Source organism: Lynx rufus, unplaced genomic scaffold (assembly GCF_022079265.1).
Source record: "Lynx rufus isolate CCGP_SWC_20201006 ecotype Redwood Valley unplaced genomic scaffold, mLynRuf1.p SCAF_10, whole genome shotgun sequence".
In the NCBI taxonomy this organism is placed as follows: domain Eukaryota; kingdom Metazoa; phylum Chordata; class Mammalia; order Carnivora; family Felidae; genus Lynx; species Lynx rufus.
The window spans coordinates 88537572-88563988 of NW_025814824.1; the positions used below are offsets into that span (position 1 = coordinate 88537572).

General features: G+C 61.5%; 1 protein-coding gene across 1 annotated transcript in view; it reads left to right on the forward strand.

The window, feature by feature from the left end:
* Positions 1–26417, forward strand: part of HMCN2 (hemicentin 2) — a 147303-nt gene that overhangs the window by 62576 nt on the left and 58310 nt on the right. Inside the window, exons 24-41 of the mRNA XM_047097159.1 lie at positions 7721–7848; positions 9533–9787; positions 10634–10720; positions 13309–13503; positions 14465–14595; positions 14833–14980; positions 15329–15458; positions 17053–17207; positions 18013–18291; positions 19796–20077; positions 20721–20829; positions 21011–21180; positions 22083–22237; positions 22602–22698; positions 23181–23276; positions 24016–24192; positions 25391–25548; positions 26173–26296. Of these exons, the coding sequence (XP_046953115.1) occupies positions 7721–7848; positions 9533–9787; positions 10634–10720; positions 13309–13503; positions 14465–14595; positions 14833–14980; positions 15329–15458; positions 17053–17207; positions 18013–18291; positions 19796–20077; positions 20721–20829; positions 21011–21180; positions 22083–22237; positions 22602–22698; positions 23181–23276; positions 24016–24192; positions 25391–25548; positions 26173–26296 (2876 nt within the window). The remainder of the gene's footprint in view (positions 1–7720; positions 7849–9532; positions 9788–10633; positions 10721–13308; positions 13504–14464; positions 14596–14832; positions 14981–15328; positions 15459–17052; positions 17208–18012; positions 18292–19795; positions 20078–20720; positions 20830–21010; positions 21181–22082; positions 22238–22601; positions 22699–23180; positions 23277–24015; positions 24193–25390; positions 25549–26172; positions 26297–26417) is intronic.

Genomic DNA, 26417 nt, shown 5'->3' on the forward strand with positions numbered 1-26417 from the left:
AACGTTTAAAAAAAATTTTTTTAAATAAAATATATAAGCTTTATCGAGATACGATTCACACGCAGGACAGTTCGGGTTTGGGGTTATTCGGGAGGGTGCAGCCATACCACAGCCACGTTCAGGACATTGCCGTCACCCCGCCCCTAAACCCCACACTCGTTGGCAGCTGCCTCCATTCCTGTCCCTTCCCCCCTCCGGCCCATGTCAACCCCTCACCTGCTTTGTGTTTTGGGACTTAACCTATTCTGGACGTTTCGTAGAAGTGGGATCGTGTGATACGTGGCTTTGGGGGTCTGGTTCCTTGCACTCGACACGTTTTTGAGGCCCATCCATGTTGCAGCACAGAGCAGGGCTTCGTTCTCTTTTGTGCCTAAATGATGCTCCTTTGTGTGGAAAGACCGCCTTCTGTCTGTCCATCCGCCTGTTGACGGACGTTTCTGTTGTCGCCCTTGCCGGCCAGGGGGAGTGACCTCGGCAAGTTTGATTGCATTGGAGCTTCGTCCGCAGGCTCTTTGGGTCGCCCTGGCTCTTTGGGCCTCCCTGCGGCTCCCACAACCTCCCCCCTGCAGAACTGAGCTCTGCTCGCAGACGCACAGCTGCCCTTAGTCATACGACCATCCGGCCAGAAAATGGAGATTTAAAAACCCCCTGGAAACAGGCACCGAGCGAGCCGAGCGTGGCAGTGCTGGGCGGGGAGGGAGCTGCTGTCTGTTCGCTCCTTCTCTCCCCCCCCCTCCCCTCCCCGCTTCCTTCTCCCAGGGAGTCCCAAGGCTCAGCTGCCATCCGGGCGGCCATTCTGGAGGCTTGTGGACTAACGTGTTTCAGTGAGTCACAGGTGTTCATCCCGAGCCGCCTCTGCCCTCTCTGGGTCGGCTGAGCCTTGCAAACTGCCTGCAGCGGCCCCTTCCTCTGTCCTCAAGGATGAAAAGCCAGCATTTGCTCTGTGGTTGCCCTGGGCCCGTCTTTCCTGACCCTGGGTGACGCGGGCCAGGGGCTCTCGGCCTTGGCTGTGGTTAGGGTCACCAGCAGAGCTCCAGTGCTGGTGTTTCCTCAAAGTTCCCTGGTAGCTCCGTGGGGGGGTGGGGAGGTCCCCACGATGTGGGTGAGTCTCAGAGGCCCCCTCCATTTCTCTGTGGTCAGGGTGGCCCCCCTGGAGGTGGCTGCATGAAGCGTCACCATACCCAGTGCACTGAGGAGGAGACACAGAACATGGGGTGTGGAAAACTGGGATCGTGACCTTCTGACTCCCAGGGCTGGGTCCTGACACACACACACACACACACAGACACACACACACATAGGGACACACACACAGACAAGTCTACAAACGTAGACGCATTTACATCAGGCTTCTGGGCCAACGTTAGGCAGGCCGCTGCTCTCTCTGCGGGGTCTAGAGAATATTCCGGGCTCCTCTGTCCTCTGAGTCAGTACGTCCTAACAGAGAGAAAACGGTACGAGCTCGAGTGGCACTGAACTCTAAATCACTCACCTGTGTCCACAACCCCTTCCAAGTTGTTCATGTAGGTGCTTTTCTAGAATTAAACTCAGTGCACCTTCTGTTATGCCTGTATCATTGACGTTCCCCCCCCCATTTACCCATTTTCTTGATTCATCCTGGCCCTTATCACTTGCTTTTCGTTTAAAGGGCGAAAGAACATTCCAGGGCGCTCAGCTCTCATGGTTGCTAAGCTGTTCCTCTGTTTGGGGCCATAGACTCCATTGCCAGCTTTCAGCGGTAACAAATGGGCTGTTGGGACATCATCCCACCAACGCTTCTCTTTATCTTCTGGGTCATTTCCTTGGGGTACAGTCCCCAAAGCAAACAACCGAGTCCTGGGGTGGGAATGGTCATCGGGTGCTTCTTACCCCGTGAGGCCTGCTGTTTGTGAAAAGACCATCCGGCTCGTGATTCAGAACCGCAGTCGGCAGGATTCGCGAGCCATGTCGCGTGCCCAGCCCCGTGCCGCAGCAGCGGCAGAGAGAAAAGGCTCTCGGAGAGAGACGGGGCTCTGGCTGTGCGCGACATCACGCGGCAAGAGACCTGGGATCCCATCCCAGCCTTGTCCCCACCTCGTTGAGTGAACGTGAGCGAGACCCTTCCCCGCTCTGGGCCTCAGTCTTCCCGTCTGAGAAATGACAGGGCTGGGCGGAGAGCTCACGGCAGACGATGGTGGCCAGACGGCTCCTAGTGGCTCTGGTCCCATGATTCAGCCCCAGGATGCTGGGGCGAGGCCGTGTTGCCGGGCAACAGTGTTTGTTTGTGGTTCTGACGTGTAGCTGGGACAGCTGTGAGTGCTCTTGGCTCGGGCTCCAGCTTTCCAGCTCCGGGGGCAGCGGGCCAGGGTCCCCCACCGGGCCGATCCAGACGCATCTGGGGGAGGAGGGGGGCAAGCCGGCGGGGAGGGGACAGTGAGTGGATGGAGCATCCCCGGGATGCTGCGGGACGGTTGGCGCGCCCACCCCCCCCTCTGGGCCCACTTGGCCCCGAGCGGAGAAGCGGGCTGCCAGCGGGGTTCTGGTGCTCCTGGAGAGAAGCTGCCTCCTCACCGGAAGCCGGTGGCGTGGTGGCGACGCCCCGGTGCCCTCCTGTGGGGCCTTTACCTTGGTGGATCGTCACCGTTTGTGCCGCTCCCTGGCCTGGCAAGGGGTCTTACTAGCTTATGGCCAGCAGCTCTCACTCTGGAGAACAGTCAGGGGAAGTAAGTTTCAGAACCGAACATTCTAGAGCACCGTGGCGGCTGGCAGCACGGGTGCAGCGTCCAAAGTCAAGTCCGCGTTCCGCCCGAAACGGGGGCAGCAGGATGGGCACCACGGGACCCGGCCAGAGGGGCTGAGTGTAGACAAGCCACCCGGACTCTGAGCAGCCTGGAGATGAGAGTACTTTCTCTGCCCCTGCGGCAGCCGGCGCACCCTGAACCCCGCGGCTCTTTGTCGAATGAATGAATGAATGAATGAATGAATGAATGAATGAGTGAGCAAGCAGCTGGCTGAGCTGGGCTCCATGCAACTCAGAGCAGAGCAAGGGTCAGGGAGGGCTTCCTGGAGGGGCTGGAGCGTGTGCTGCCTTGAAGAGGGCCTGGAGGGCAGGAGGGTGTGCCCTTGAGACCAGGTTGGGGGGGACACAGTGTGAGCAGAGGTGGGAAAGGGCGCACACGCATGTGTGTGTGTGTGTGTGTGTGTGTGTGTGTGTGTGTACATCTGGGATTTGCCATCACATTTTTATCGAGCACCTACTGTGGGCCAGGGGCTGTGTTAAGGGCTGGGGACAGGGCAGGAACCCGGCCCCTCCCCTTCTAGAAGCGTCGACCTTGACAGGTGATCACAGGTGTGATGGCTGCCGTAATGGCTCCAGGATCGGGTCACCGGAGGCAGGGCATCTCCCGGGGCAGGAGGGGCGGCTTCCCTGAACCACAGAGAACGAGGGGGAGCTGGAGAGGTCAGCTGAGTGAAGCTGCAGCCAAGGTGCCTGCTGGGAATGAGGCTGGTGGTGTAGCCCAGGTACCCGCTTGATTCGGAGCACTTTCTGTCGGGTGCCCTTTGGTCTCTCTGTGCAGGTAGGTGCCCCCTTGAGCTCTGAGAACCGGAGGGACCCGGCAGGGTAGGTGGGCCCCTCTCAGATCCGACCCCCCATCTCCGTGCCTGTGTGAACCTCGCAGCTGCACCCATCTGTGAAGGCTCGAGCCCGATGCGTGTCATAAACAGGAAATTCCCGAGGCGCCTGGGTGGCTCAGTCGGTTGAGCGCCCGACTTCGGCTCAGGTCATGATCTCGCGGTCCGTGAGTTCGAGCCCCGCGTCGGGCTCTGGGCTGACGGCTCGGAGCCTGGAGCCTGTTTCCGATTCTGTGTCTCCCTCTCTCTCTGCCCCTCCCCCGTTCATGCTCTGTCTCTCTCTGTCTCAAAAATATATAAACGTTAAAAAAAAATTAAGAAAAACAAAACAGGAAATTCCCTGGTTCTCATCTCAGTGCCTCGGGCAGCCGTCTGGCTGTTCCGGCCACGGCCACGCCGGAGGGGCCGCCACTGATCACGCCACGTGCACGCAGCGGCAGTGTTCGCCCCGCCTCCTCCCACCTCTCCCCGGCCCCCACCCCCAGGCTGCAGCCCCCAGACCTGCAGAGCGCCTGAGGAAGGGGAGAGAGAGCTGGGTCCCAAGCCAGTGTGGTGGAGAGGGCTGTGACAGGGAGGGGAAAGGACAGGCAGCCGTGGGAGTTCACGGGCTGCACCTACCAGACTTGGGGCATCGAGGCAGGAGGCCTTCCTGGAGGAGGTGATGTCTAAGTACTGAAGGTCGAGCAGGTATAACCGGGTGAACAGGAGGTGGAGGGGTGCCCCAGGTAGGAAGAGCGGCACGGGTAAGGGGATGAAAGTGAGACGAAGCCGGTCCTTCGAGGAGGAACGGTGGTCCGTCAGGGGTTGGGGCGGGGGACTGGTCCGTGTAGACCCACACAGGCCGGGAGGCTATGCTTGGATTTTGCGGGGCAACCGCAGAGGGCTTGAGGGAAAGCAGTGATATGGCCATCCTGTCAGTGACAGCAGACACAGGCTCCACGGGGCAGGTGATGGGGTCCTTTGGCCTCTGCTAGGCCTCAGCTTGTCCATCTGTAAAATGGATCCTCCCTTCATCCCGTTTTTCCTTTGTGGTAAACTAACAGCGTTCCCTTTCTGAGAAATGACCTGGGGCTGGTCACAGGAAAGACAAGATGCCTACTTTCATCGGGGGGAATTTTCCCCTTCTGGAAATTTCTTTCATTATGATGATTACTAATTATTTGAAGCTTATTCATTTTGAGACAGAGAATGGGTGCACGCAAGTGGGGGAGGAGCAGAGAGAGAGAAAGAGAGAGCATCCCAAGCAGGCTCCAAGCTGTCGGCGCAGAGCCCGACGCGGGGCTCACACTCACGAACCCCGAGATCGTGCCCTGAGCTGAAATCGAGAGTCGGGCGCTTCATTGACTGAGCCACCCAGGCGGCCCTGATTATTTTTCTCCCAGAAGCTCCCAGTTCCTGTCCTTTAAAGGTCTTGTTGAGGGAGAGAGAGCGAGCGAGGGGTTCTATGGTCTCTGAAGTTTTCAAAACTAGAAGGCAGCTTCTGAATAAAAGAATCCGGAGCTGCCTCTTCAAATGGGAAGCAGTTGGGGTTCAGAGACATTGACTGCCTGCCTCAGGTTGCACAGCACGTCTGTAGCAGAAGCAGATGTCGGATCCCGAACTCCGGTTCCCAGCCCGCACCTCTTGCCGCTGACCCACGCCGTCCCCATGTTCTCCGCTGAGGTTTGCAGTGAGGTCCTGGGAGGGAGGGAACCGTGTAGACGGAGTATATATGTATGTTCCAGCCTCAAACTGATCTGGCCCTTGGTTGGTGGATGTCAATATCATTTAATTAAAAAGTATATAAAAACCTGTGCATGAGAAAAGTCAGGGAAGCGATGCCACACGGGGGAGACGTGTACCCGTCGCTGGGACGAATCAGGATCTGCGCGGTGTTTTTGCTCCTCTTTGAGAGATCAAGTGACCGGCTCAGGGCAGCCCCGCTGATCGGAGACTCGCAAGGAGAGCCCGGACACTAGCGGGTGTGCTAACGGCAGGGCTGTTTACCGAGCACTGACTACGTCCCAGGCACGTGAGCTTGGCGTGCGCCGTGTCACTTCACGCTTGCCACCTCCTGTGACTCCAGATGAGGACCCCGAGTCCCCTGGAGGTGGAGTCCTTGGCCCACGGTGGCAGACGGTAGTTCACGCGGGGCCACTCAAAGCCCTGCTCCCATCTGCTCTTTCGTGATGCTTCTCAGGGTGGGGATACTTCCTCGTGTCCCTGGGCAGTGTGCCCAAGGGCTGGTCCCCTGACCTGTGTCAGAGCCACCTAGGACCTTGGTAAAACCCCGGTTCCTGCCCCCTGCCATCAGAGCCCCAGGTGGGGCTGGGAATCTGCGTGTTTCACACGAAGCCTGGAGATTCTGATGAGAAGCCCTGCCCTGCAAGGTGTGACTGAGGCGTCTGTGCCCATGACGGCTGATGGTGTGTGAGCCCTGGCCCAGGACTCCTGGTCCTGTTCAGGCAGGACCCATAGAGCAGTGTGCAGAAAGGTCTGGCGGTGGAAGGAAAGAAGGAAGGGAGGAAGGAGGGAGGGAAGAAGGGAGGGAGGAAGGAAGGAAGGAAAGAAAGGGAGGGAGGGAGGGGAGGAGAGAAGAGGGGAGAGGAGAGGAGAGGAGAGGAGAGAGAAAAAGAAAGAATATCTAAATATTTAAATGTCCTCCGCAGGGGAACAGGTTCATGAATTGTGGTACCGTCACATGAGGGACTACTATGTCGTGGTGAAAAATGAACGAATTAGATCTACGCACATACACGTGAAGCCACTCATATGAATGTTTTTATTTTATTTATTTTCTTTTACTTTTTAAAAGTGTATTTGTTTTTGAGAGAGAAACAGAACGAGGTGGGGAGGGGCTGAGAGAGAGGGAGAGAGAGAGAGACTCCCAAGCAGGCTCCGCCCTGTCAGCACGGAGCCCGGAGCCCGATGAGGGGCTCAAAGTCAGGAACTGTGAGATCATGACCGGAGCCGAGACCGAGAGTCGGACACTAGCTGACTGGGCCCCCCAGGCGCCCCCGTGTGATATTGTCTCCAGTTTCCAGAACGAGACAAGTGAGGCACAGAGAGGTTAAATGACCAGGCCAACCTCACACAGCAAGCATGTGGCCCAACAGGGTTGGATCCCAGTGGTCCAGCCCGGGGCCGGGGCTCTGAGGCCATCACCCGGTGTCACTAACTGTCCTCAGAGAGCTTGGCACCAAGTGCCTGCTGGATGCTTCGGAGGAGGGGGTACTGGGCAGGGGGATTATTACCCCATCTTACAGATGGGAAGACAGAGGCCCAGCAGGGCAAAAGTAGTAGCCCGAGGTCGCACAGGCAGCCCACTGCCAGCAGTGAGGACCCGTCTGAGAAGCACATGCCCAGCACTTTGCTGGCAGCTGCCTGGGAGATGGGGACCGTTGTCACCTCCATTTTGCAGAGGAGGAAACCGACACTCAGCAGAAAGGGGAGTGGGGACCCCAGCACGGTTGGACTCTAGAGCCCAGCTGTTATACTAGGAGCACAGGCTGGCGGCTGGCCTTTGGGGTCCCCCACCCCCGTGCTGGCCGCTTGCATTTGGGGCCAGCTGGGGCCAGTGGCCGCAGCTGCCCTCCCCGATTTATGGGGACAGGGGCTTCACGGAGCCAGCACATATGGGCCGGTGACATCATGTCTGCTGGGGCCCCTTGGGGTCCGGCCCAGCTGCAGGAGCCTGGCTGGGGGTCCCGGATCCCTCTGGGAGGGGGGCCAGGTGGCTTTAGCAAGGTGGGCCAGATTGGGGACGGCAATGACGAGGGGCCTGCACAGCTTCCTCCCGAGGGCCCGGCGCAGGGCTGGACGACAGAATACCAAAAAGCACTGGATTCGGAGTCTGGCCGGCCCTGGCACTTAGCCTCAGAGGGCCTCTGGGCTGGCAGCTTCTCCTCGGAAGCCGTGGGGAGGGTGTATGACCGGCCTCGTCCCCCGCCTCGGGGCAGGGCGTGCAGAAGAGAGGGAGTTAATTGGTGACCTTGCGCCTGGCCCCGGGCTGAGCCCACTTGGAATCTGGCCATCTGCTGGGGGAGGCGGGTGCTCCAGTGGAGTCTTGAGGTCTTTCCGGCGGGGCTGGGATTGGTTGGGGTCTCACCAGTGCCCCTCACTCCTGCAGGCACCGCCTCCTGCCGTCAGGCTCCCTGCGTGTGGCCCAGGCCCAGGTCGGTGACAGTGGCCTCTATAGATGCACAGCCAGCAACCCTGCTGGGTCCGCTTCTCAGCACTACATGCTCCGGGTGCAAGGTAGGGCCCGGGCTGCCGGCCGGGGTCTTGCCCACGGCCCCTCCCTTCCGTCCATCTTTCTTAGGCCTTCTCAGTGTCCTTCCCTGTTTGCAGGCCAGGCCTTGTCGCCTCTTCGTGGGGTCCTCCAGTGCTTCCTCCCCTCCCCTCTGGGTCCTCCAGCCCTGTATCTCCTCAGTCCCTTTCTCCCTTCCCCTGTACCCTCGGATGGGGCCCCCTGAGAACAGAGGGCAGGGCCCAGGGTGGGCCTAGGGTGGTAAGGGTCAGAGGGGAACCCATGAAGGGGTTCTGGTTCCCGACTTGGCTGGGGCCCCAGGGGTGGACACTCCCCTGGATGTCTCGGTCCCGTCCACAGAGGCCAGCCGTGCTGTCGCTCCCCCAGAGAGGCAGGGGGCTTGTTAGCTTCAAAAGCCCCAGGGGATTACCAACGCTAGGGGCCAACCGACTGTGGCCCGCGGGCCATGTCTGACCCATTTCCTGTTTTCACATGGCCCACCGGTGAAAAACGGTATCCGCTTTTTTAAACGATTGGGAAAAAAACCCAAACAACATTTTTTGTGATGCGTGAAAATTACAGGAGATTCCGATTTCGGTGTCCGCAAAACCAGCGTTCTTAGAACCTGAGACTCGTGTCCGTGTGGTCTCTGGCTTCTCTCAAGCCACGGGGGCGAGTTGAGTAGTTGAGAGAGAGGCCATCTGGCCCGCAAAGCCTGAAATATTTACTCTCTTGCCCTTTATGGAAAAAGAGACCCCGATCTAAGCTAGCACCCCATCTTACAGGTGGATAGGCTGAGGCTCAGAGAGGGAAGGGGGGAAAGGTTTGCTGTGGGTTTGCGTGAGCGTATGAGAGATACGGCAGTGGCAGGGCGCGGGGGGAGGGAGGGGGCTGGGTGGTGAGCAAGGCCCCAGAGTTAGGAGGACCGGATGTGAGTCCTGACTCTGCTACCACTGACGGGCTGTGTGACCTTGGCCAGCCGCTTGGCCTCTCTGAGCCTTGGTTTCCTCCTCCGTAAACCGGGGGCCACAGTCACGCCCATCCCATAGCTGTCAGAAGGGGAAGCGTCACAGTGGAACCTGCTGTTGTTTTCAGCAGGTGTGAGGGGCGGGCAAGGCACGGGCACCCTCGTGCTCCTGGACACCGAGGTCCTGGGGTGGCCCAGGGAAGCGGCCCAGATTCCCGCTCAGACAGACTCAGGGCTGGGGCTGGCTCCGGTTCCTCTCAGCTGAGGGACTGGGTGACTCTGGTCAATCACCTGACCCTTCTGAGCCTCAGCTTCTGCGAGATGGGCTTGGTATCACCAGCCCGGAGGAAGGACCGGAGTGGGACAGAGGAGATGTAAACGTGGAAGGAATCATGGCCCCCATCTCCCCCCAGCCCAGGGAAGGGAGGGAGCAGGGGTAGGGGGATGGCGGGGAGAGCGGGTGAGGAGAAAGAAGCGATTCTGCGATGAGAGCGCGTGCGGTCAGGCGAAAGGCGGATTCGATTCACTTTGCGGGGGGGGGGGGACCACCTGGGGCGTCCTGCTGCCCTTTCCTGACAAAAGGAGGAATGGTCAGCCTTAGCCTGCGCCCTACAGTGATCCCTCCTGCTTGGTGATACCCGGAAGTAAGGGCAGGTGGGTCTGGGCTCTGCGCCCCCCCCACCTGGGGCCCCAGTGACTGGATCCCCCTCCCCGGGGCTCTTCAGTGCCCCCTCAGGTGCAGCCGGGCCCGCGGGTCCTGAAGGTGCTGGCAGGAGAGATTCTGGACCTGAACTGCGTGGCCGAGGGCAGCCCGGAGCCCCGGCTGAACTGGTCCAAGGACGGGGTGGCCCTGCGGGGCGGGAGCCCCGAGGGGTCCGTCCACTTCTCGGCCATCCAGGCCTCTGACGCGGGGCTGTACCGCTGCGAGGCCTCCAACAGCGCCGGCGTGGATGCCTGGGAGCTGGAGCTCAGGGTGCTGGGTGAGTCTCCCCTGAACCCCCCAACTCACTGCTCCGCACCCCCCCACCCCCAACAGTAGCCTGGGCTTCTGAGAGTCTTTTTTATGTTTAGTGTTTATTTTTAAAGAGAGAGTCAGAGGATGAGTGGGGAGGGGCAGAGAGAGAGGGAGACAGAATCTGAAGCAGGTTCTGGGCTCCGAGCTGGCAGTGCAGAGCCCGACGCGGGACTCGAACTCACGGATGGACTGAGACTCGAACTCACGGATGGAGCTTCACTGACTGAGCCACCCAGGCGCCCCTGGGCCTCTGAGATTCTTAACCCCTTCCTTCCTCCCGGCCGCTAGCCCCTGAGGCGGTGGGAGCGTCCAGTGTGAGGGAGGCTTAGGTCAGCCTTGTGGGCACCCTCTCTGCTCCGGGGTGGCCAGAAGGTGCCACGGAGTCATGATCAAAGAGCAGGTGCCTGGGCCGAGACTCAGCTCCTTCCGCTTTCTGGCTGGACGACTGTAGGCCATTTACACTCTCTGACCCTCAGTTTTGTCCCTTGTAAAATGGGCCCGATAATAGCAAGGAGTCCGAGAGAATGTGTGAGAAGCGTCCTGGTGCACGGGGAGGTCTGGTCTGGAACAGTGGTGCCGCATTTTTCACTATTACGAACGAAAGACAAACCCGGAAAGCCGCTGCTGGAGGGGAGCGCGGGGCAGGACCCTGCCAAGCTTCACCTCCCAAGCCCGTGGGGTCGCTCGTGGCCCTGGCGGCCTCTCTGCGGGCCAGCCCGTGGGAGGTGGGGCTCGTGCCTGGCCGGGTTCTGGATGGGACGCCCTCTCCACCGGCCTGGGTATTAAGTGCGGCCACACTGCCTCTCCCCAGAGCCACCGCGCTGGGAGGCCGATGAGACCAGCGGCCTGCTGGAGAGAGTGGCGGGAGAGAACGCCAGCCTGCCGTGCCCTGCCAGAGGTGAGGCCGGGCCCCGGGGTGGGTTGGACTGGGAAACACTGTGGGCAATGCCCGTGGGTTCGGGAGCGTTAGGGGGGTCCTCACTCCCAGCCAGGCCACGCCAGACATTTCATCCTGTCGACGACCCTGTAGGACGGGTAGTAGCTTTAGCTCTCTTCTGTTAGGGCCAGAGGGACTAAGCAACTTGTTAGAGGTCACGCAGCCGGGAGGTGACCCACAAAGCGTGGTGTGGGTTGACCCCAGCCCCCTCTGCCTGGGAAATGCGGCAGCTGGGCTGAGGACGGCCCGAGGGTCCAAGGATTGGGGCTCAGTGCCCCGCCCCCACTCTTCAAGCCCGCCCCAGACTTTCTAGCAGACCTGGATTCACGTGGCCCTAGGCAGACCACCCCTTGGGGTCAGCAGTATCCCGTGGGGGCAAGACAGATCCCTCTGTGGTCCATTGCCCCGCGCTGACCCCCGCTTTGGCCCTTCCAGGCCAGGTGCCTTCTTGGGGCAGTTTCTACCTTCTTTCTGAGCCTCTGTTTCCTCATCTGTACAGTGGGGTCATTCCAGGCGCTCCACGCGGGGCTGCTGTGAGGGCTCCGGGGGACAGCAGGAGTGTTAGGTCCCAGCACCGTGCCCGGCACATACAGGGGCTCGGGGCGATGTGTCGAACGAAGAGCCTCCCTTTCTGTCGGACCCGGTGGACCTCACTGCCCGCCCCAGCTGCTGCCTTTGGCTTCGGGCTCTTCTGTGGCGAGAGGGCCTGCCGTGTCCCCTGTGCGTGGGCGCTCTCCAGAAGGGTGGGTGTCTGGGTCTCGGGAGTTTGCTGGAACAGGCCTGACGGAGGGCCAGGTGGGAGGCAGGTGCTGGGTGGGAGCCCTGGGCACCTCAGGGGCTCCTTTCTGACAACTGCCCGTCTGGAGGGGCCGACGCGCCGCCCTCAGCCAGAGCGCCACCTTGTGCCTGTCGCTGGTAACAGCAAGCAGCCGTCTGGCGGTCTGGGAGCGGGGAGGGGGATCCCTGGCCAGTCAGGGGCTTGTCCTCTGCACCAGACTTCAGCGGAATCAGCATAACCCAAGCCCCCGCTGATAACCACGCCTCAGCCTGGCCCTCGCCTGCCCGCAGGCTGCCCTTGGCCTTCTCCCTTTCAAGCAGGTGTTTGCTGCTGGGCAGTGCTGGGCGCTGGCATTCACCAGCCACGGGGCCTTGGGGTCGGAGGGCTAACCCTAACCCTAACCCTGGAATGTGGGAGCCCTGGTGCCTGCGGAGGGTGGCCCCGCCCGCCGCCTCCTTGTGGGTGGGACAGAAAGGCCAGGAGCCTGGCCACTGACTCGCTCTCTTGGCCCCGGTGAAGTAGGTGTGGGGAGGGGAGGGGAGTGGTTTTCAGCAACAGCCTGAGTCCCCTGGAATCTTCCGGGGCTGAGCTATAGGGCAGTTCTGTGGCTAGAGCTCATCCAGGGGAGAGACGTTTGGCCTGAAGAAAAAAAAAGATCCAGGGTTCAAACCTCAGGCACAGGGGACGCGACGTGACGCAGGAGCACAGCAGGGTGGCAGGCGGAGGCCCAGCACGTGGGGCAGAGGGGCCAGGGCAGGCAGAGCGGGCCCGGGTCCCCCACCTGGGATGCCCTGAGTGTGCCACGTCCTGACTGCCACCCACGTGTCCCTGTGGGTAAAGGAGTGGGTGAGACGGGAGAGTTCACGTCCCCCCGGGGCCCCGCGCTGCCCGGGAGGTGGCAGAGAGCGCGTGGGGTGTTGCGTTTGTCCACGCGTGTCAGCCCACATTGCGGTCCCGATGGCTGACGTTGGCAGAGCGCGATGGGGGAGACAGAGGTGCCAGGTGCCGTCCTGTGAGTTTGGGGAGTGCCCCCGCCCAGGGAGGCCCCCCATCTGCATGTGGCTGGAGAAGGACGGAAGGTGGCCGAGGCCCCAGCAGACAGAGGGCTGCTCTTGTCCCAAGGTCGTAGAGCAGGTCAGCAGGGCTGGGGCTCGGGTGACCCCACGACCACTGGGTGCCGCCGCCTCACGGGCCTGAGTGGTGCTCAGAAGCCCGGGTCAGCCCCACAACGCCCATCTGAGGACCTCGGTATGGCCAGTGGCCCCAGATGGGTGCCGAGCACAGCAGGCGCGGTCGTTCACTTAGCGCCTCCTATGGGCCGACACTGGGCTTGCAGCTGGGGGCACAGCGGGGAGTTAAAGCAAAGACCTTGGCCCCAAGGTAGACGAAAGAAACCTGAGTGAGTGCATCCTGTGCACGTTAGGAAGTTGGGGGTGTCGGGCAAAGAGGAACGTGGGGCGGGTAACGGGGGCAGGAGTGCCATCCCACACGAGGCGGCCCTTCTTTGAGGAGGGAACCAGAAAGAGGGTTCTGGCCCCTCTCCTGTGGCCTTCAGGGCACTGGGAGACCCACGGACCCCCAGCACCGGTGGGAGGCAGCGGGTGTGTGGGCCCCGAGGGAGCTGCTCCTGCCAGCCTAGGGGGCGAGGAGGTGCCGGGAGCCCCCCACGGGAGGGCCAGCGACATTTGCCCAAGGGGGGGCAGCGTGGGTGCCCCAAGGGGGGGGGCAGATTTCAGAGCGTTCGTGCTGATGACTCCGCGCGCCCCTCCAGGGGTGCCCAAGCCGCAGGTCACGTGGCGGAAGGGCCCAACCTCGGAGCCCCTGCGTGGCCGGCCGGGCCTGGAGGTGCTGGATGAAGGCTCCCTGTTTCTGGCCTCAGTCTCGCCCACCGACAGCGGAGACTACGAGTGCCAGGCCACCAATGAGGCAGGCTCCACGTCCAGGAGAGCCAAGCTGGTGGTCTATGGTAAGCAGGGCCCCCAGGGTGGGGGCTGTCTTGTGCTCGCTTACCCCAACGGCGCCCCTTCCCCAGAGAGACCGCCATGGGGACAGTGTAAGGGGAAGGACCTAGAACTCCCTAAATGGCTTTTAAGGTGGTCTCGTAGGTGAATTCATTTTCCGCTTATTTATTTTTGAGAGACAGAGTGAGACAAAGTGAGAGTGGGGGAGAGGCAGAGAGAGAGGGAGACACAGGATCGGAAGCAGGCTCCGGGCTCTGAGCCGTCAGCACAGAGCCCGACGCGGGGCTCGAACCCACGGGCCGTGAGATCGTGACCTGAGCCGAGGTCGGACGCTCAACCGATTAACCCACCCAGGCGCCCCGGTGAATTCATTTTATAACAAGCACCAGTGGCAGGGGAGAGAGTCCCAGAGCAGGGAGAGCCTCCTATCCTGCCTGACCCTTTCCATGGTCTGGTGGGCAGAGGGAGGGGGCCCTTCCTCTTAACAGGAGTAGGGAAAGTTTTAACCGCTCCTGATGGGCCACCTCCCCCCTCCCCGTGACCAGCCATCCTGACTCCCCCAATAACATCTTGCCTGGGAAATTTGTTATGAAGATATACCCAAGCCCCGTCTTCAGAGGTTATGACTTGGGTCCCTCCCAGGTGACCATGACAAACAGGTTATAAGTAGACCCGGGTGGTTCCGGGGGCTCCAGCATCTTGCAGAGCTGAATATCGGGGCGGCGTGGTGCCCGGGCACAGCTGGGGCGTGCGGGTCCCCGGGAAGGCTGCTCTGACGTTCCCAGGTCCGCACGGCTCCCGGTGGCCAGATCGGGGACAGGCCCGGGCCTCCTGGGACCTCGGGATCTGGGGAAGGGCAGGAGTTGGGACTTCCTGTCCAGGCCAGGAAGAGTGGCCCACGTGGGGTCTGGGTAGCGGTGGCTGTCCGGAGAGGGGATGGTTTCTCTGCTTCTCTTTGCTCCCAAGTGCCCCCTAGCATCCGGGAGGACGGGCACAGGACCAACGTGTCAGGCATGGCCGGGCAGTCCCTGACTTTGGAGTGTGACGCGAATGGCTTTCCAGCCCCTGAGATCGTGTGGCTCAAGGACGGGCAGCCGGTGGGTGTCCTCTGGGGTGGCTGGGCTGTGGGTGGGATTTGGATAGGGACCTTCTGGATGGGTTCCCGCACGGGCCGGGTGTGGCGGGGAGATGTGACAGGTGTTTTGGGGAGTGCAGTGGGCAGTGGAGGAAGCCTAGGGGGCTGCATGGTGGAGAGGGCATGGCACTCTTTGGGGAGTAAGAAGCCCCAGGTTCCAGACCCCTCTCATCAGCTCCCTCTGGCCTCTTCCACCCAGATTCCTGAGGCGGGTGGTCACCGCCTCCTGGACAAGCCGCGGGCCCTCCACTTTCCCAGGATCCAGGAGGGCGATGCTGGCCTCTACTCCTGCCGGGCAGAGAACCAGGCCGGGATTGCCCAGAGGGACTTTGACCTCCTCGTGCTCAGTGAGTGAGGCCTGAGCCCCTGCCCTTTGGCGCCGGCTGGGGAAGAGGAGATTTTGCCTGCTGAGAGCCGGGGGCCCATGACGGACTCCATCCCTGTCCTCGCAGAGCCGTCAGGGCAGATGTTAGATAGTCACATGATCAACCACGTAATTAGCGTGTGTTACGTGCTACGGAACGGTAGCGTAAGCTGCGGAGAATGCACCAAGCAGGGTCCTGAGCAGCCAGGGAGCTTTGAGTCATGGACCGGAGGGGAGGGAAGGGCGCACCTGGGGACCCGCACAGACAAGGGCCCGCCCCAGGGCCTTTGCCTGTGCAGGGTTTGAGGACTTTCTGCCCCCCGCCCCCTAGTCCCTCCTTCCGTGACGGGAGCCGGGGCTGCCCAGGAGGAGGTGCTGGGCCTGGCCGGTGCAGGGGTGGAGCTGGAGTGCCGGACCTCGGGGGTCCCCACGCCCCAGGTGGAATGGACCAAGGACGGGCAGTGAGTGGTCTTCCTGGCAGATGGGGGGTGGTTCCTCTGCCAGGGCCGGGCGCACAGGGGCAAGGAGCTTGGTGAGCACTGCAGGTGCCTCCCTCCAGGGCCCAGGCGGGGGTCAGCATGGGACACCTCCCACCCCAGCCTGGAATTCCCCAGGGGGCCCTCCTCTCTCCCCCCAGCAGCATTTTTTTCATGACTCAGCCAGTCTTGCTTTTTGCTTTAAACTTCTTTTTTTTTTTTAGGTAAAATTCACACAACATCAAATCAACCTTTCTGACGTGCATGCTTCTAGGGGCATTTAGTACACGCACCGTGATGTGCACCGCCACCTCTGTCTAGTTCCGGAACATTCCATCGCCCCAAAAGGAGACCCCATACCCCCCAGCCCCTGGCGACCACTCATCTGCTTGCCGTCTCTGTAGATTTATCTAGATTTCTGCATGTAAATCCCATGCAATCGTACGGCAGGGGGCCTTTTGTGTCTGACGTGTCTAACTGAGCGCTCAGTTCACACGGTCCACCTGGGCCACAGCAGGTGTCAGTGCAGGCACACGTCCGGGCTGTTGCGGGTTTGGTTCCGGAACACTGCAGTGAAGCAAATATCGCGATAAAGCAAATCAGACGACTTGCTTGGTTTCCCAAGAACAGTTAGGTTTACACTCTAGTCTGTTGAGTGTGCAATATACTTACACAGCATACATACTTTAATTAAAAGATAGTTTAAAAACATAGCTCATCGCGGGGCACCTGGGTGGCTCGGTGGGTTGAGCGTCCCACCGAGGCTCAGGTCACGATCTCACGGTTCGTGAGTTCGAGCCCCGCGTCGGGCTCTCTGCTGTCAGTGCGGAGCCCGCTTCGGATCCTCTGTCCCCCTCTCCCGACCTCTCCCCGGCTCGCGCGCTCTCTCAAAAATAAATAAACCTTAGGGGCGCCTGGGTGGCGCAGTCGGTTAAGCGTCCGACTTCAGCCAGGTCACGATCTCACGGTCCGTGAGTTCGAGCCCCGCGTCAGGCTCTGGGCTGATGGCTCGGAGCCTGGAGCCTGTTTCCGATTCTGTGTCTCCCTCTCTCTCTCTCTGCCCTTCCCCCGTTCATGCTCTGTCTCTCTCTGTTCCAGAAATAAATTTAAAAAAAAATAATAATAAAATAAATAAATAAATAAACCTTAAAAAAAAAAAAAGCGTATTGCTGAGAAAATGCTAACCATCATCTGGGCTCTCAGCGAGTTGTAACCCCGTGCAACAAACGTACGTTGTACATCACGGCGTATCAAATATAAGAAAAAAGTTTGAAATATTGTGAGAATGGCCACGATCGTGACGCGGAGACACGAAGTGACCAGACGCCATTGGAAAAATGGCACCGACTGGCCTGCTTGAGGCACGGTCGCCACAGACCTTCAGTTTGTCAGAAATGCAGTATCCGCCTATGCGTGACTGCTTTCAAGGGCTGAATAACAGTCCATGGTAGGGATCGGCCACTGTTTGTACCCACCCACCTTTCGGCGACCGTGAACCTTCCAGATTTGCTTTTCACAAGTGGCAAGCCCGCCTCTCTGCGGCCGGGCCTTGCTTACTGGCGGCGTTTTCTCGACCCAGGCCCATCCCTCCGGGAGACCCTTATGTCCAGCTGCAGGAGGACGGCCAGGTTCTCAGGATCCCCAGCAGTCACCTGGGGGACGAGGGGCGGTACCAGTGTGTGGCCTTCAGCCCCGCCGGCCAGCAGGCCAAGGACTTCCGGCTCAGGATGCACGGTGAGCCCGGCCCCCACCACGGGCTGCCCACTTCCCGGAGGGAGGTCCTAGGGGGGAGCAGCCCCGGTCCAGTAAAATCTGGGGCGAGGGCCCGGGAATCTGGCCCGGCGTTCCCAAATCTCATCGTCTCCATCCCCAGCTTTGCGAGCTTTACTATTCCTAATCCTGCTTGGGGTTGATCATTTCTGCCCCTGTTTCTTTAAATCGACACCGTTTACTTTATATGGAAAGACACTCATTTAAAAGGATATTTACTGTCTCGAGCGTAGGTGGGAAGTCAGGGCCACTTGGCCTTCGGGGAGGAAGCCATGAGGACAGATACAGCAGAAGAGCGCTGATATAGGGAGTGCGAGAAGGGTTAAGTACCCAGTCTATCCAACCGCACCTTGCCGTCTGTTGTAATCAGGACGGAAGGGGTTTGGGAAGGGCGGAGCCGTCCGTTCTCAGGTGCGGTGCTATTTGGTGCTGTGCCCACGTGCTCCCAGGATCGCCGTGGGTGTCACTAGCAGTGAACCCCTGATTTAGGTCCGACCCTCATTTTACAGACAGGGAGGCTGAGACCCAGAGAGGGGAGTGACCTGTGCCGGGTCACGCAGTGAGTTAGAGGCAGAGTGCGTCCAAAGCCCGGATCTGTGGCCCCCGCCGCCAGCATGTCCCAAGAGGCCTCTCCCGTCTGTCCCCAGATGCCCACTCTCCCCGCCCCCCCCCCCACTCCACACCCTGCAGGAGCCAGTGACATGGGGTGGGTGGGACGCCAGCCGCCTTGAGGAGGCTCCCTGTGACCAGCATTTCCTATTGTCCTCAGCCCCTCCTACCATCTGGGGCTCCAACGAGACGAGCGAGGTGGTTGTCATGGAGGGCCACCCGGTGCGGTTCCTGTGCGAGGCCCGAGGAGTGCCCACTCCCAACATCACCTGGTTCAAGGACGGGGTCCCTCTCCCGCTCAGCGCTGAGGCCGTCTACACCAGGGGCGGCCGGCAGCTGCAGCTGGAGAGGGCCCGGGGCTTGGATGCTGGCACTTACACCTGCAAGGCCAGCAACCCTGTGGGGGTCGCGGAGAAGACCACCAGGCTGGAGGTTTATGGTGAGCGGTGGGCAGCTGGGGTGGGCAGTGGGGGAGGGCGTGGTCTGAGCCATGGCGGTCCTGTCTTCAAAAGTCGCCGAGGGAAGTGGCCAGAGGTACAGGGTGATGAGACTGAGGCCAGGGAGAAGGGCCATCTCAGCTTGAACAACTTCCCTCTCTTGGACAGGCGAGGATGCTGAGGCCAGGGGCGGAAGGGCCTGTCTGGGGGCCCAGGCAGAGCCCAGGGGAGAATCTAGGTGTCCCTCAGGGGGAAGCGCTTTTCCGTGCCCTTCCGTGAATAATTAACTGCTCTGCGATAATCACTCACTGTGAGCCGGGGCTCCTGGGGCTTTTCATAGCATCGGCTCATTTAATCAGGGTTCAGGGGCCTGGGCCCTTGTCGCCCTGGGTCCCACTCAGGTGTTCTCTGGGGATGAGAGACTGGCCGAGGGTCACTTGCTAGGAGGTGATGGGACCCTGTTCATGGTGAGGGGAGCGGGGGTGGGGGGGGGTGGTTCTGACCGTAAATCTTGTGCAGTTTACTCGGGTGTAGACCCAACTTGAGGGGCTGGGCTCTTAGGATGCACGGAGAGGGGAGGAAAATCCAAGTGTAGGTGGGCAGGGATAGAGTCTGAGCAGGTGAGGTTTGAGACCCAGAATGCAGGCCAGTGGCGTCATCCTGGCCCCTCGAGAGGATTCCGCTCCGGAGTTCCGGCCCCCAAAGATGCGGGGGGCCTGGGTGCTGGGCTGTGTGGGGTCCACGGGCATTCTCTGAGTCCCCGGCTGCCAGCTCCAGGACTCTCCTTTGGGGATCGGGGGACCTCCTGAGAATTGAATGGAAAATGTGTGCTTAAAATTTTCAAAGGGGCTTGTGACCCAAACAAGGTTGAGAAGCTCGTCCCAGGCAGTTGTCCCCCATGTCCCCTGGTCAGGACTCCGTGGTCTCAGCAACTTGGGGGCCCTCCTCAGGGGGAAGACAGAAGTCCCCCTCTGGCTACCCCTTTGGCCATCCAGGGCTGAGCCCCCACAGACCAGGCCCTCTGGGCTCGGCTCGCCCCAGGCATCCGCTTCCTCAGACCAGGGAAGGGACTTGAAGGGGCAGTCGTTCTGGTTTTGGGCCCTGGGGAGCCCGTCACTTAGAATTCAGCAGATACAGAGCCCTACTGTGTGCAGATATTCAGACACACACCGACAAGCTATTTATTCCGCTCTTGGTGAGCCCGCAGGGGTGGCAGGAATTGAGGGAAGATACAAGCAGCGGTGAGGCGTGGGGGGCCGGGGGGGGTGGGGTGCGGGGAGGAGATGCGGCCAAGGGGCAGAGGAGGGAGAGAAGGCTTCCAGCCAGGGTCTGGGGAGGTTTCCTGAAGGAAGTGACATCTGAACAGGGGGTTCCAGCTAGCGGAGGCGAGGGAGGAGGCTGTTCCCATGGGGTGGGGTCGGCGAGGGGCTTGAGCTGGCCCGCCGGGCGGGGGAGCAGACTGGTGTCCCCCTCTGGTCCCTGAGCGGTCCTGTGCGTCTTCCCTAGTCCCGCCCACCATCGAGGGCACTGGAGGAGGACCTCGTGTGGTGAAGGCTGTGGCTGGGAGGCCCTTGGCGCTGGAGTGTGTGGCCAGGGGCCACCCGCCCCCCGCCCTCTCCTGGCACCACGAGGGGCTGCCTGTGGCCGAGAGCAACGAGACGTGGCTGGAGGCGGGAGGCCGTGTGCTGAGCCTGGAGAGCCTGGGGGAGGCGTCCGGAGGCCTGTACAGTTGTGTGGCCACCAGCCCCGCCGGGGAGGCCGTTCTGCAGCACTCCGTGGAAGTGCAGGGTGAGCCTCGGTCTGTCCCCCGCCTCGGGCCACCTGTCCCCGCGGGCCGCCCGGAGGGTTGGGAGGTGGTGAAGTGCCCGGGGGGCGGAGGCCTGCGCCCATCTGGGCTGGAGGTCCTGCAGGGCCACAAGGGGGCGGGCTCGAGCTCGGAATCGTGGTTCCTGTGCCCGCTGGGGACCCCGAGCCGGTCACTTGGGACGGGACCCCACTCTGCCTTCCGGGTGCTCCCGGTCAACGGGACGGACGTTGATCAAGGACTCCCTGAGGCCCAAAGCTGGGCTGTGGGCTTGGTTCCAGGGTCGGCTGGGGTGGGGTGGGGCCCTTTCGCCTGCTCTCTTGCCTCCGAAGGACACTTCTCAGGCATCAAGTCTGGGCTGGGCGTGGTGCCAGGAACGAAGCAGGGAACAAGGCAGACGAGACTCCTGAGCTGTCCGTCTGGTGGGGAGACAGACAGGCCAAGCCTGTGGGGAGGCCGGGGGGACCACTCACTCACTCTGTCTTGGGTGGTCCTGGAAGGCCTCCTGGAGGAGGAACCGTTTCTGGGGGACCTGAAGGGTGAGGTGAGGTCTGGGTCTTGCTGTCGGGGTGCTGGGGACTTGGGTTCGCTCAGCTCCAAACACCCGATGGTGGGTCCTGCCCACAGTGCCCCCGCAGCTCCTGGTGGCTGAAGGCTTGGGCCAGGTGACCGCCCTCTTGGGACAGCCCCTGGAACTTCCCTGCCAGGCCTCGGGCTCCCCAGCGCCCACTCTCCAGTGCGTATGGGGCGGCGGAGGCCAGCGCCGGGGTGGGGGCAGGCGGAGCGCACGCTGGGGGGTCGGTGGGGATGGGAGACCCTTCCCCTTCCCCGGAGTACGAAGCAGGCCGCCGAGCCAGGGAGGTCCCGGCCAGCCTGGCTTGCCTGGCCTCAGGCTGACCTGTCCCCACCCTCCTTAGGTGGCTGCAGAACGGCCGCCCCGCCGAGGAGCTGGCTGGGGTGCAGGTGGCCTCCCGGGGGGCCACGCTGCACATCGACCATGTGGAGCTGGGCCACGCGGGCCTCTTTGCCTGCCAGGCCACCAACGAGGCGGGCACTGCCGGGGCTGAGGTGGAGTTGTCCGTGCACGGTGAGGGGGCGTGGGCAGCCTGAGACACCGGGGTGGGAGGGGGGGCGGGGGGGGGGGAGGGGGAGCAGGGGGGCCACGGCCGTCCGTGCCCTTGTAGGCCTGCCGGACGAGGGAAGGGCACAGGGCTGGTCTTTTCCTAGACGGCGTTTCTGGACTGGGCTTTCCCGCTCCCCAAAGAGACACAGTTGTGGGAGGCTGGCCTCGGCTGCTTCCACACTTGTCACGTGTCCAGTCCACAGGCCCCCGCTCCCCCCCCCCCAGCCCCGCCCTCTCTGCTCTCGCTCTCTCCACGCCGACCGCGCCGGGCTTCATTCCGTTCTTTAAATACATCCGCTTTCTCACCTCCACGCCTGCCCATTCGGTTTCCCCTGCCTGGAATATTCTCCCTCTTCCTCTTCGCCTGCCCAGCTGCTCCCTATCTCTCAGGCCCGTTTTAAAGCACCCCTTCCTCCAGGAAGCCCTCCTTGATTCCGCCGTGGTTCCAATCTGCACTGCCTAGCCCGTCATGGCCGCAGCCTACCACCCACTGTCTGAAAATGGCTTGTTTGGCTGTCGAGCTCCACGGCCCAGCTCTGGGAGCTCTGGCAGGGCGGCGCAGCTAGCCGCCGTTCTCTGCTATACCCCCGGGCCTTGTACCAAATAGATGCTCAGCGCACGTATGGATGGGTGGATGAAGGGTGGATGCATAGATGGGAGAATTTTAAAGGGAGAGACCTGCTTTACTGGCTCCTGGTCTGGTGCTCTCCCCCTAAGCCAAGCATCCCTCGGGTTGAGTGGGTGGAGGCCGGAGGCCAGCCCCGTAAGGACACTCCCTATTCTCCAGGCATTGAGGGGGTGGCGGGATACTCACTGCGCCCCTCCTGACCCTGACCGGGACCCTCCCCGCCTCTCCCCCTGCCCAGAGCTCCCATTGGTGGCCATCGTCGGGGGCGACAATATCACAGCCCCTTTCCTGCAGCCTGTGACCCTCCAGTGTGTGGGGACTGGGGTGCCCACCCCAAGTCTCCGCTGGTGGAAGGATGGGGTGGCCCTGGCAGCCTTGGGGGGGAAGCTGCAGGTACGTTCAGGGGCCCCAGGGCTGGTGGGGCAGCTGGGCGCGGGTGGAGGGGCACTTTTTAGGGATCCTGGTGACCCCGTATGGGCCCCTGGCAGCCTGGGGACAGGATGAGTACTGGGTGGTGGGCCTGAAGAGGGGAGGGAGGTCGGAGGGACATAGTCGGGGCAAGGGGAGCATCCCTGGAATCTGAACGCATAGCTTAGGACTCCACCCCCAGAGCCAAACTGTCCCCTGGACTCCCTTCTCCTGCCCCTGGGGTCTGCAGCGACCCACTGCTCACTGTGTCCCAGCATCCCTCTGACCGCCCTAATAGGGCCCCGTGTTCCCCGTGGCACACACGCGGCCATCCCTCCTCCCCCTCCAGATCGAGAAGGTGGACCTGAGGGACGAAGGCGTCTACACTTGTGCCGCCACTAACCTGGCTGGGGAGAGCAAAAAGGACGTGGTTCTCAAGGTTTTGGGTGAGGACGAGGGCGCCGGACGGTGGGGACGCGAGGGCCCTCGGGGCCGCCCTGGGCGGGCAGGGAGCAGGGGATTTTAAAAACATAGCACGTCCTCATCTGCGTGCATATTTACTTTTGCATGCTGCATTCACCCTTGGGTTCGTTTACGTCCTCGCGTGCATGTGCAAATCCCAGCTCTTGTCACTTTTCCCGGCTGCCTAACTTTCCACGTCTCTACTGTGCCGGCTCGCGGCTGTTCCCACAGAGCTGGGCGCTGGGGTCTTTCCGGTTGCTGAAAGGTGGCAGCCTGGTGCCTTTGTCCTCATGCCGGTTCAGGAGTGGGGTTCCTCGGGCAGAGGACGGGAGCCGTTGGGGGCTCTTATGGCCCAGGACCCTTTGGGGAGGCTGGCGAGGGCTATCGGGCACGACCGAGAGGAGATGGGCCGAGAGGAGCCCAGAGCCCACATCCACCAAGACGGGGCTCTGCTCGTCTCCCCTAGTGCCCCCCAACATCGAGCCCGGCCCGCTGAACAAGGCAGTGCTGGAAAATGCCTCGGTAACCTTGGAGTGCCTGGCTTCGGGTGTGCCCCCTCCTGGTAAGACCCCTCCCCTTGGCTGAAAGCCATCCCACCCAGGCCCCAACTCCCCATCTAGAGAGGCCGGCCAGCGCCCCAGGCACCGCCTGGGCTGTGGACAAAACAGGCAGGGATCCGTAGGACCTTCCCCTATTTCTCGAATGTTCCTCTCTTCTCAATGTGTCGGTCACTGCCGGGGCCCAGGGCCTTTGCACTGGTGTCTGAAGCAAGCGGGGTTTCTGTTCAGAACTCGCGATTTCACAGGGCCGCCCTGGGGCCGGGGGTAAGGACCGGGACCTCAGAGTCGCCGTCTGTCTGGGGCTCTTGTCTAGAGCTTGGGGCTACGGGGCGTGAGTGTTCGGCGGACGGGATGAGCTCTGGCAGGATGTAAGGAGGCCAAGGCTACAATTGGTCCATGCTTGTGGGGCTGAGGATTCAGAGCGCGCCATGATTCCCTCTGCCTCGTGAGTGGTCCCTGGCAGGGAGAGGAGTTGAGGGCGGCTGGGCTGGCTTTGACTCTCCTTGCTCCTGGCAGCCCCAGCCTCCATCCCATGGAACTTCCCCTCTGCCTTCTGCCCTGTCTCAGACAACCCTGCCCTGTTCCAGCCCCAGCCTTCTTCCTGGAAAACTCTGGCTTTCTCCAGTGCCTGACATAAAGGCACGCCATGTGGCCACCCTGGCAGCCTTTGATGGGTGCTCACGACACAGGCACAGCCTGAAGGGCGGGCAGGACCCCTTGCATCTCTCTTCTCTCCCCCAGATATCTCCTGGTTCAAGGGCCGCCAGCCTGTCTCAGCCCGGAAGGGAGTGACAGTGTCAGCTGACGGGAGAGTTCTCCACATTGAGCGGGCACGATTTTCTGATGCTGGGAGCTACCGTTGTGTGGCATCCAATGTGGCGGGCAGCACGGAGCTGCAGTATGGGCTACGGGTCAATGGTGAGCTGCCCTGGGACTAAAGGGGTCCTTGTCCCAAAAGTAATCCCTGCATTTGTGTGTCTGTCAGTCTGTCCGTCCGTCCATCCTTCCACCCATCCAACCATCCGTCATCCATCTACCCATCTATCATCTATCCTTCCATCCATCCACCCATCACCCATCTATTCATCATCCATCCATCTATCCATTATCTAGCCAGCCATCCATCATTCATCCATTATTCATCCTTTTATGTAACCATCCATTCAATCCTTTGCCCATCCTCCCATCTGACTATCTGTCTGTCCATCTACTTACCCATCCATCCGTTCCTCCATTTATCTGTCTTCTGTCCAACCACTTTTATTGAGTACATCCTCTGGGGCGGACCTTGGGGCTGTAGCCCCAAGGAAACAGACCCAGGGGCCTTCTGTCTAGTGGAGAATACAGCAGTTACACAGTCACCCAGTATCCTATCTTCTGACGATTGTGATAAGAGTTAGTAAAGAGGAGGTACGACCCAGTGCCTGGAACTGGGACACTGACCTGGCCTGGGGAGTCCCAGAGGTGTCTTTGACAGTTGGATGCCTACATGGAGACCACCTGCCAAGGGCTGACGCTGCAGAGATGAGGGGAATTATGGGAGCTGGAAGGAGGCTGGGGGCCAGGAGCTTACCGGACAATGGGAGGAGGGGACGGGGTGGTGCAGGTGGCCCGATGGAGGCTGGGGAGGCAGAGCCTTTATGCTAGGAGCAGTAGGTGGCTGGGCAGGAGGCTGGGACCCTGGGCATCGTGACCGTGACCGTATCTCCCAGACACCGTTGAGCCTTCTGACCATTTTCCGCCCTCGAGGGGCTGCCTGCCGGATAGCTTTTCATCTGATACCTCTGCATTGGGAAACAAAACTTCCCAGAGGTCGCCCCCTGCCGTCCGCAGCCTCAGGACCTCATGCTCACCGGAAGACCCAAGTTCAAGTGCTATTTGTCACTTTCTAACTGGTCAGCCTTGGCCATGACTTACCCTCTCTGAGCCCCGGGTTCCCGCCGGTGGAAGCCCCCTCATGGTGGGGTCAGGATGCGAGGAGCACCCGTGCTGGGAGTGGCGTCCCTGCGCTTTTGTTTGTGGCCGTGTGCCCCGTGGGGTGGCCCGGCCAGGGGCCCTGCTGGCTTCGCCCCCAGTGGGGCTCACCCCGGGCCCTGCGTTGTCCCCCGCCCTGCAGTGCCTCCACACATCACACAGCCACCCAGCCTGCCAGGCCCCGTGCTGCTCGGCGCCCCGGTCCGGCTGACCTGTAATGCCACCGGAGTCCCCAGCCCCACGCTGCTGTGGCTGAAGGATGGAAACCCCGTGTCCACCGCAGGGGCCTCCGGCCTCCAGGTCAGGCTGGGCAGCCCTGGGTCACCTCTCCGGTGCCTCAGGAGGTGCTGGGAGCAGAGGTCGGGCCCCGGGAGCTCCGAGGCGAGCGACGAGCCGCGGCCGCCGAGGGTGGTCGGCTGGCGGGAGGAAGGAGAGTCTAGAGACCCGTGGATTCCGGAAACACGATACGTGCCGCCAGTGCGAGCCGTATATGTAGTTTTGGGCTTTCTGGTGACTACGTTCAAACGAGTAACGAGAAATGCACGAAAGCGGTTTCAGTAAAACATTTTAGTTAAGCTGATCTAGCCAAAAAATCCATGATCAGTATGGAAATTATTAAGGCATTTCCCGGGGTTTCTTTTTGTTCCAACTCTTTGCAGTCCATTGTGTCTTGTCCCCTTGGGGTTCAGCCCCATTTCAAGGGCTCCGTAGCCACAGCCCGGCTCTAGAGGGAGCACCGATGTAACTCGCCCACCAGCCGGCGGAGGTCCCGAGGCCTGGGGACAGCGCACGGCTCCCCCGCATTGTGGGGGGGCTCTGGGGTCTGGGGCGGGCTGCCCAGGGGTGCCCGGCAGCAGGGCCAGCATGGGAACGTGTGGGTGCTGCCGTGCGTAGCTTGATGTGGGCTTCCTTCTGGGGACACAGGTCTTCCCTGGGGGCCGGGTCCTCACCCTGGCCAGCGCCCGGGCCTCTGACTCTGGCAGCTACTCGTGCGTGGCCGTGAGCGCAGTGGGCGAGGACCGTCGGGACGTCGTCCTGTACGTCCACAGTGAGTCTCAGGCTTGGGATGCCGCCCGGGCCCGGCCGGGGGCTCAAGAAGGTGGGGCCGGGGGCGTCCCTCCCCAAACCACGTCCAAAGCGGGGTGGCGGAGGGGGCGCGCCGGCCTGAG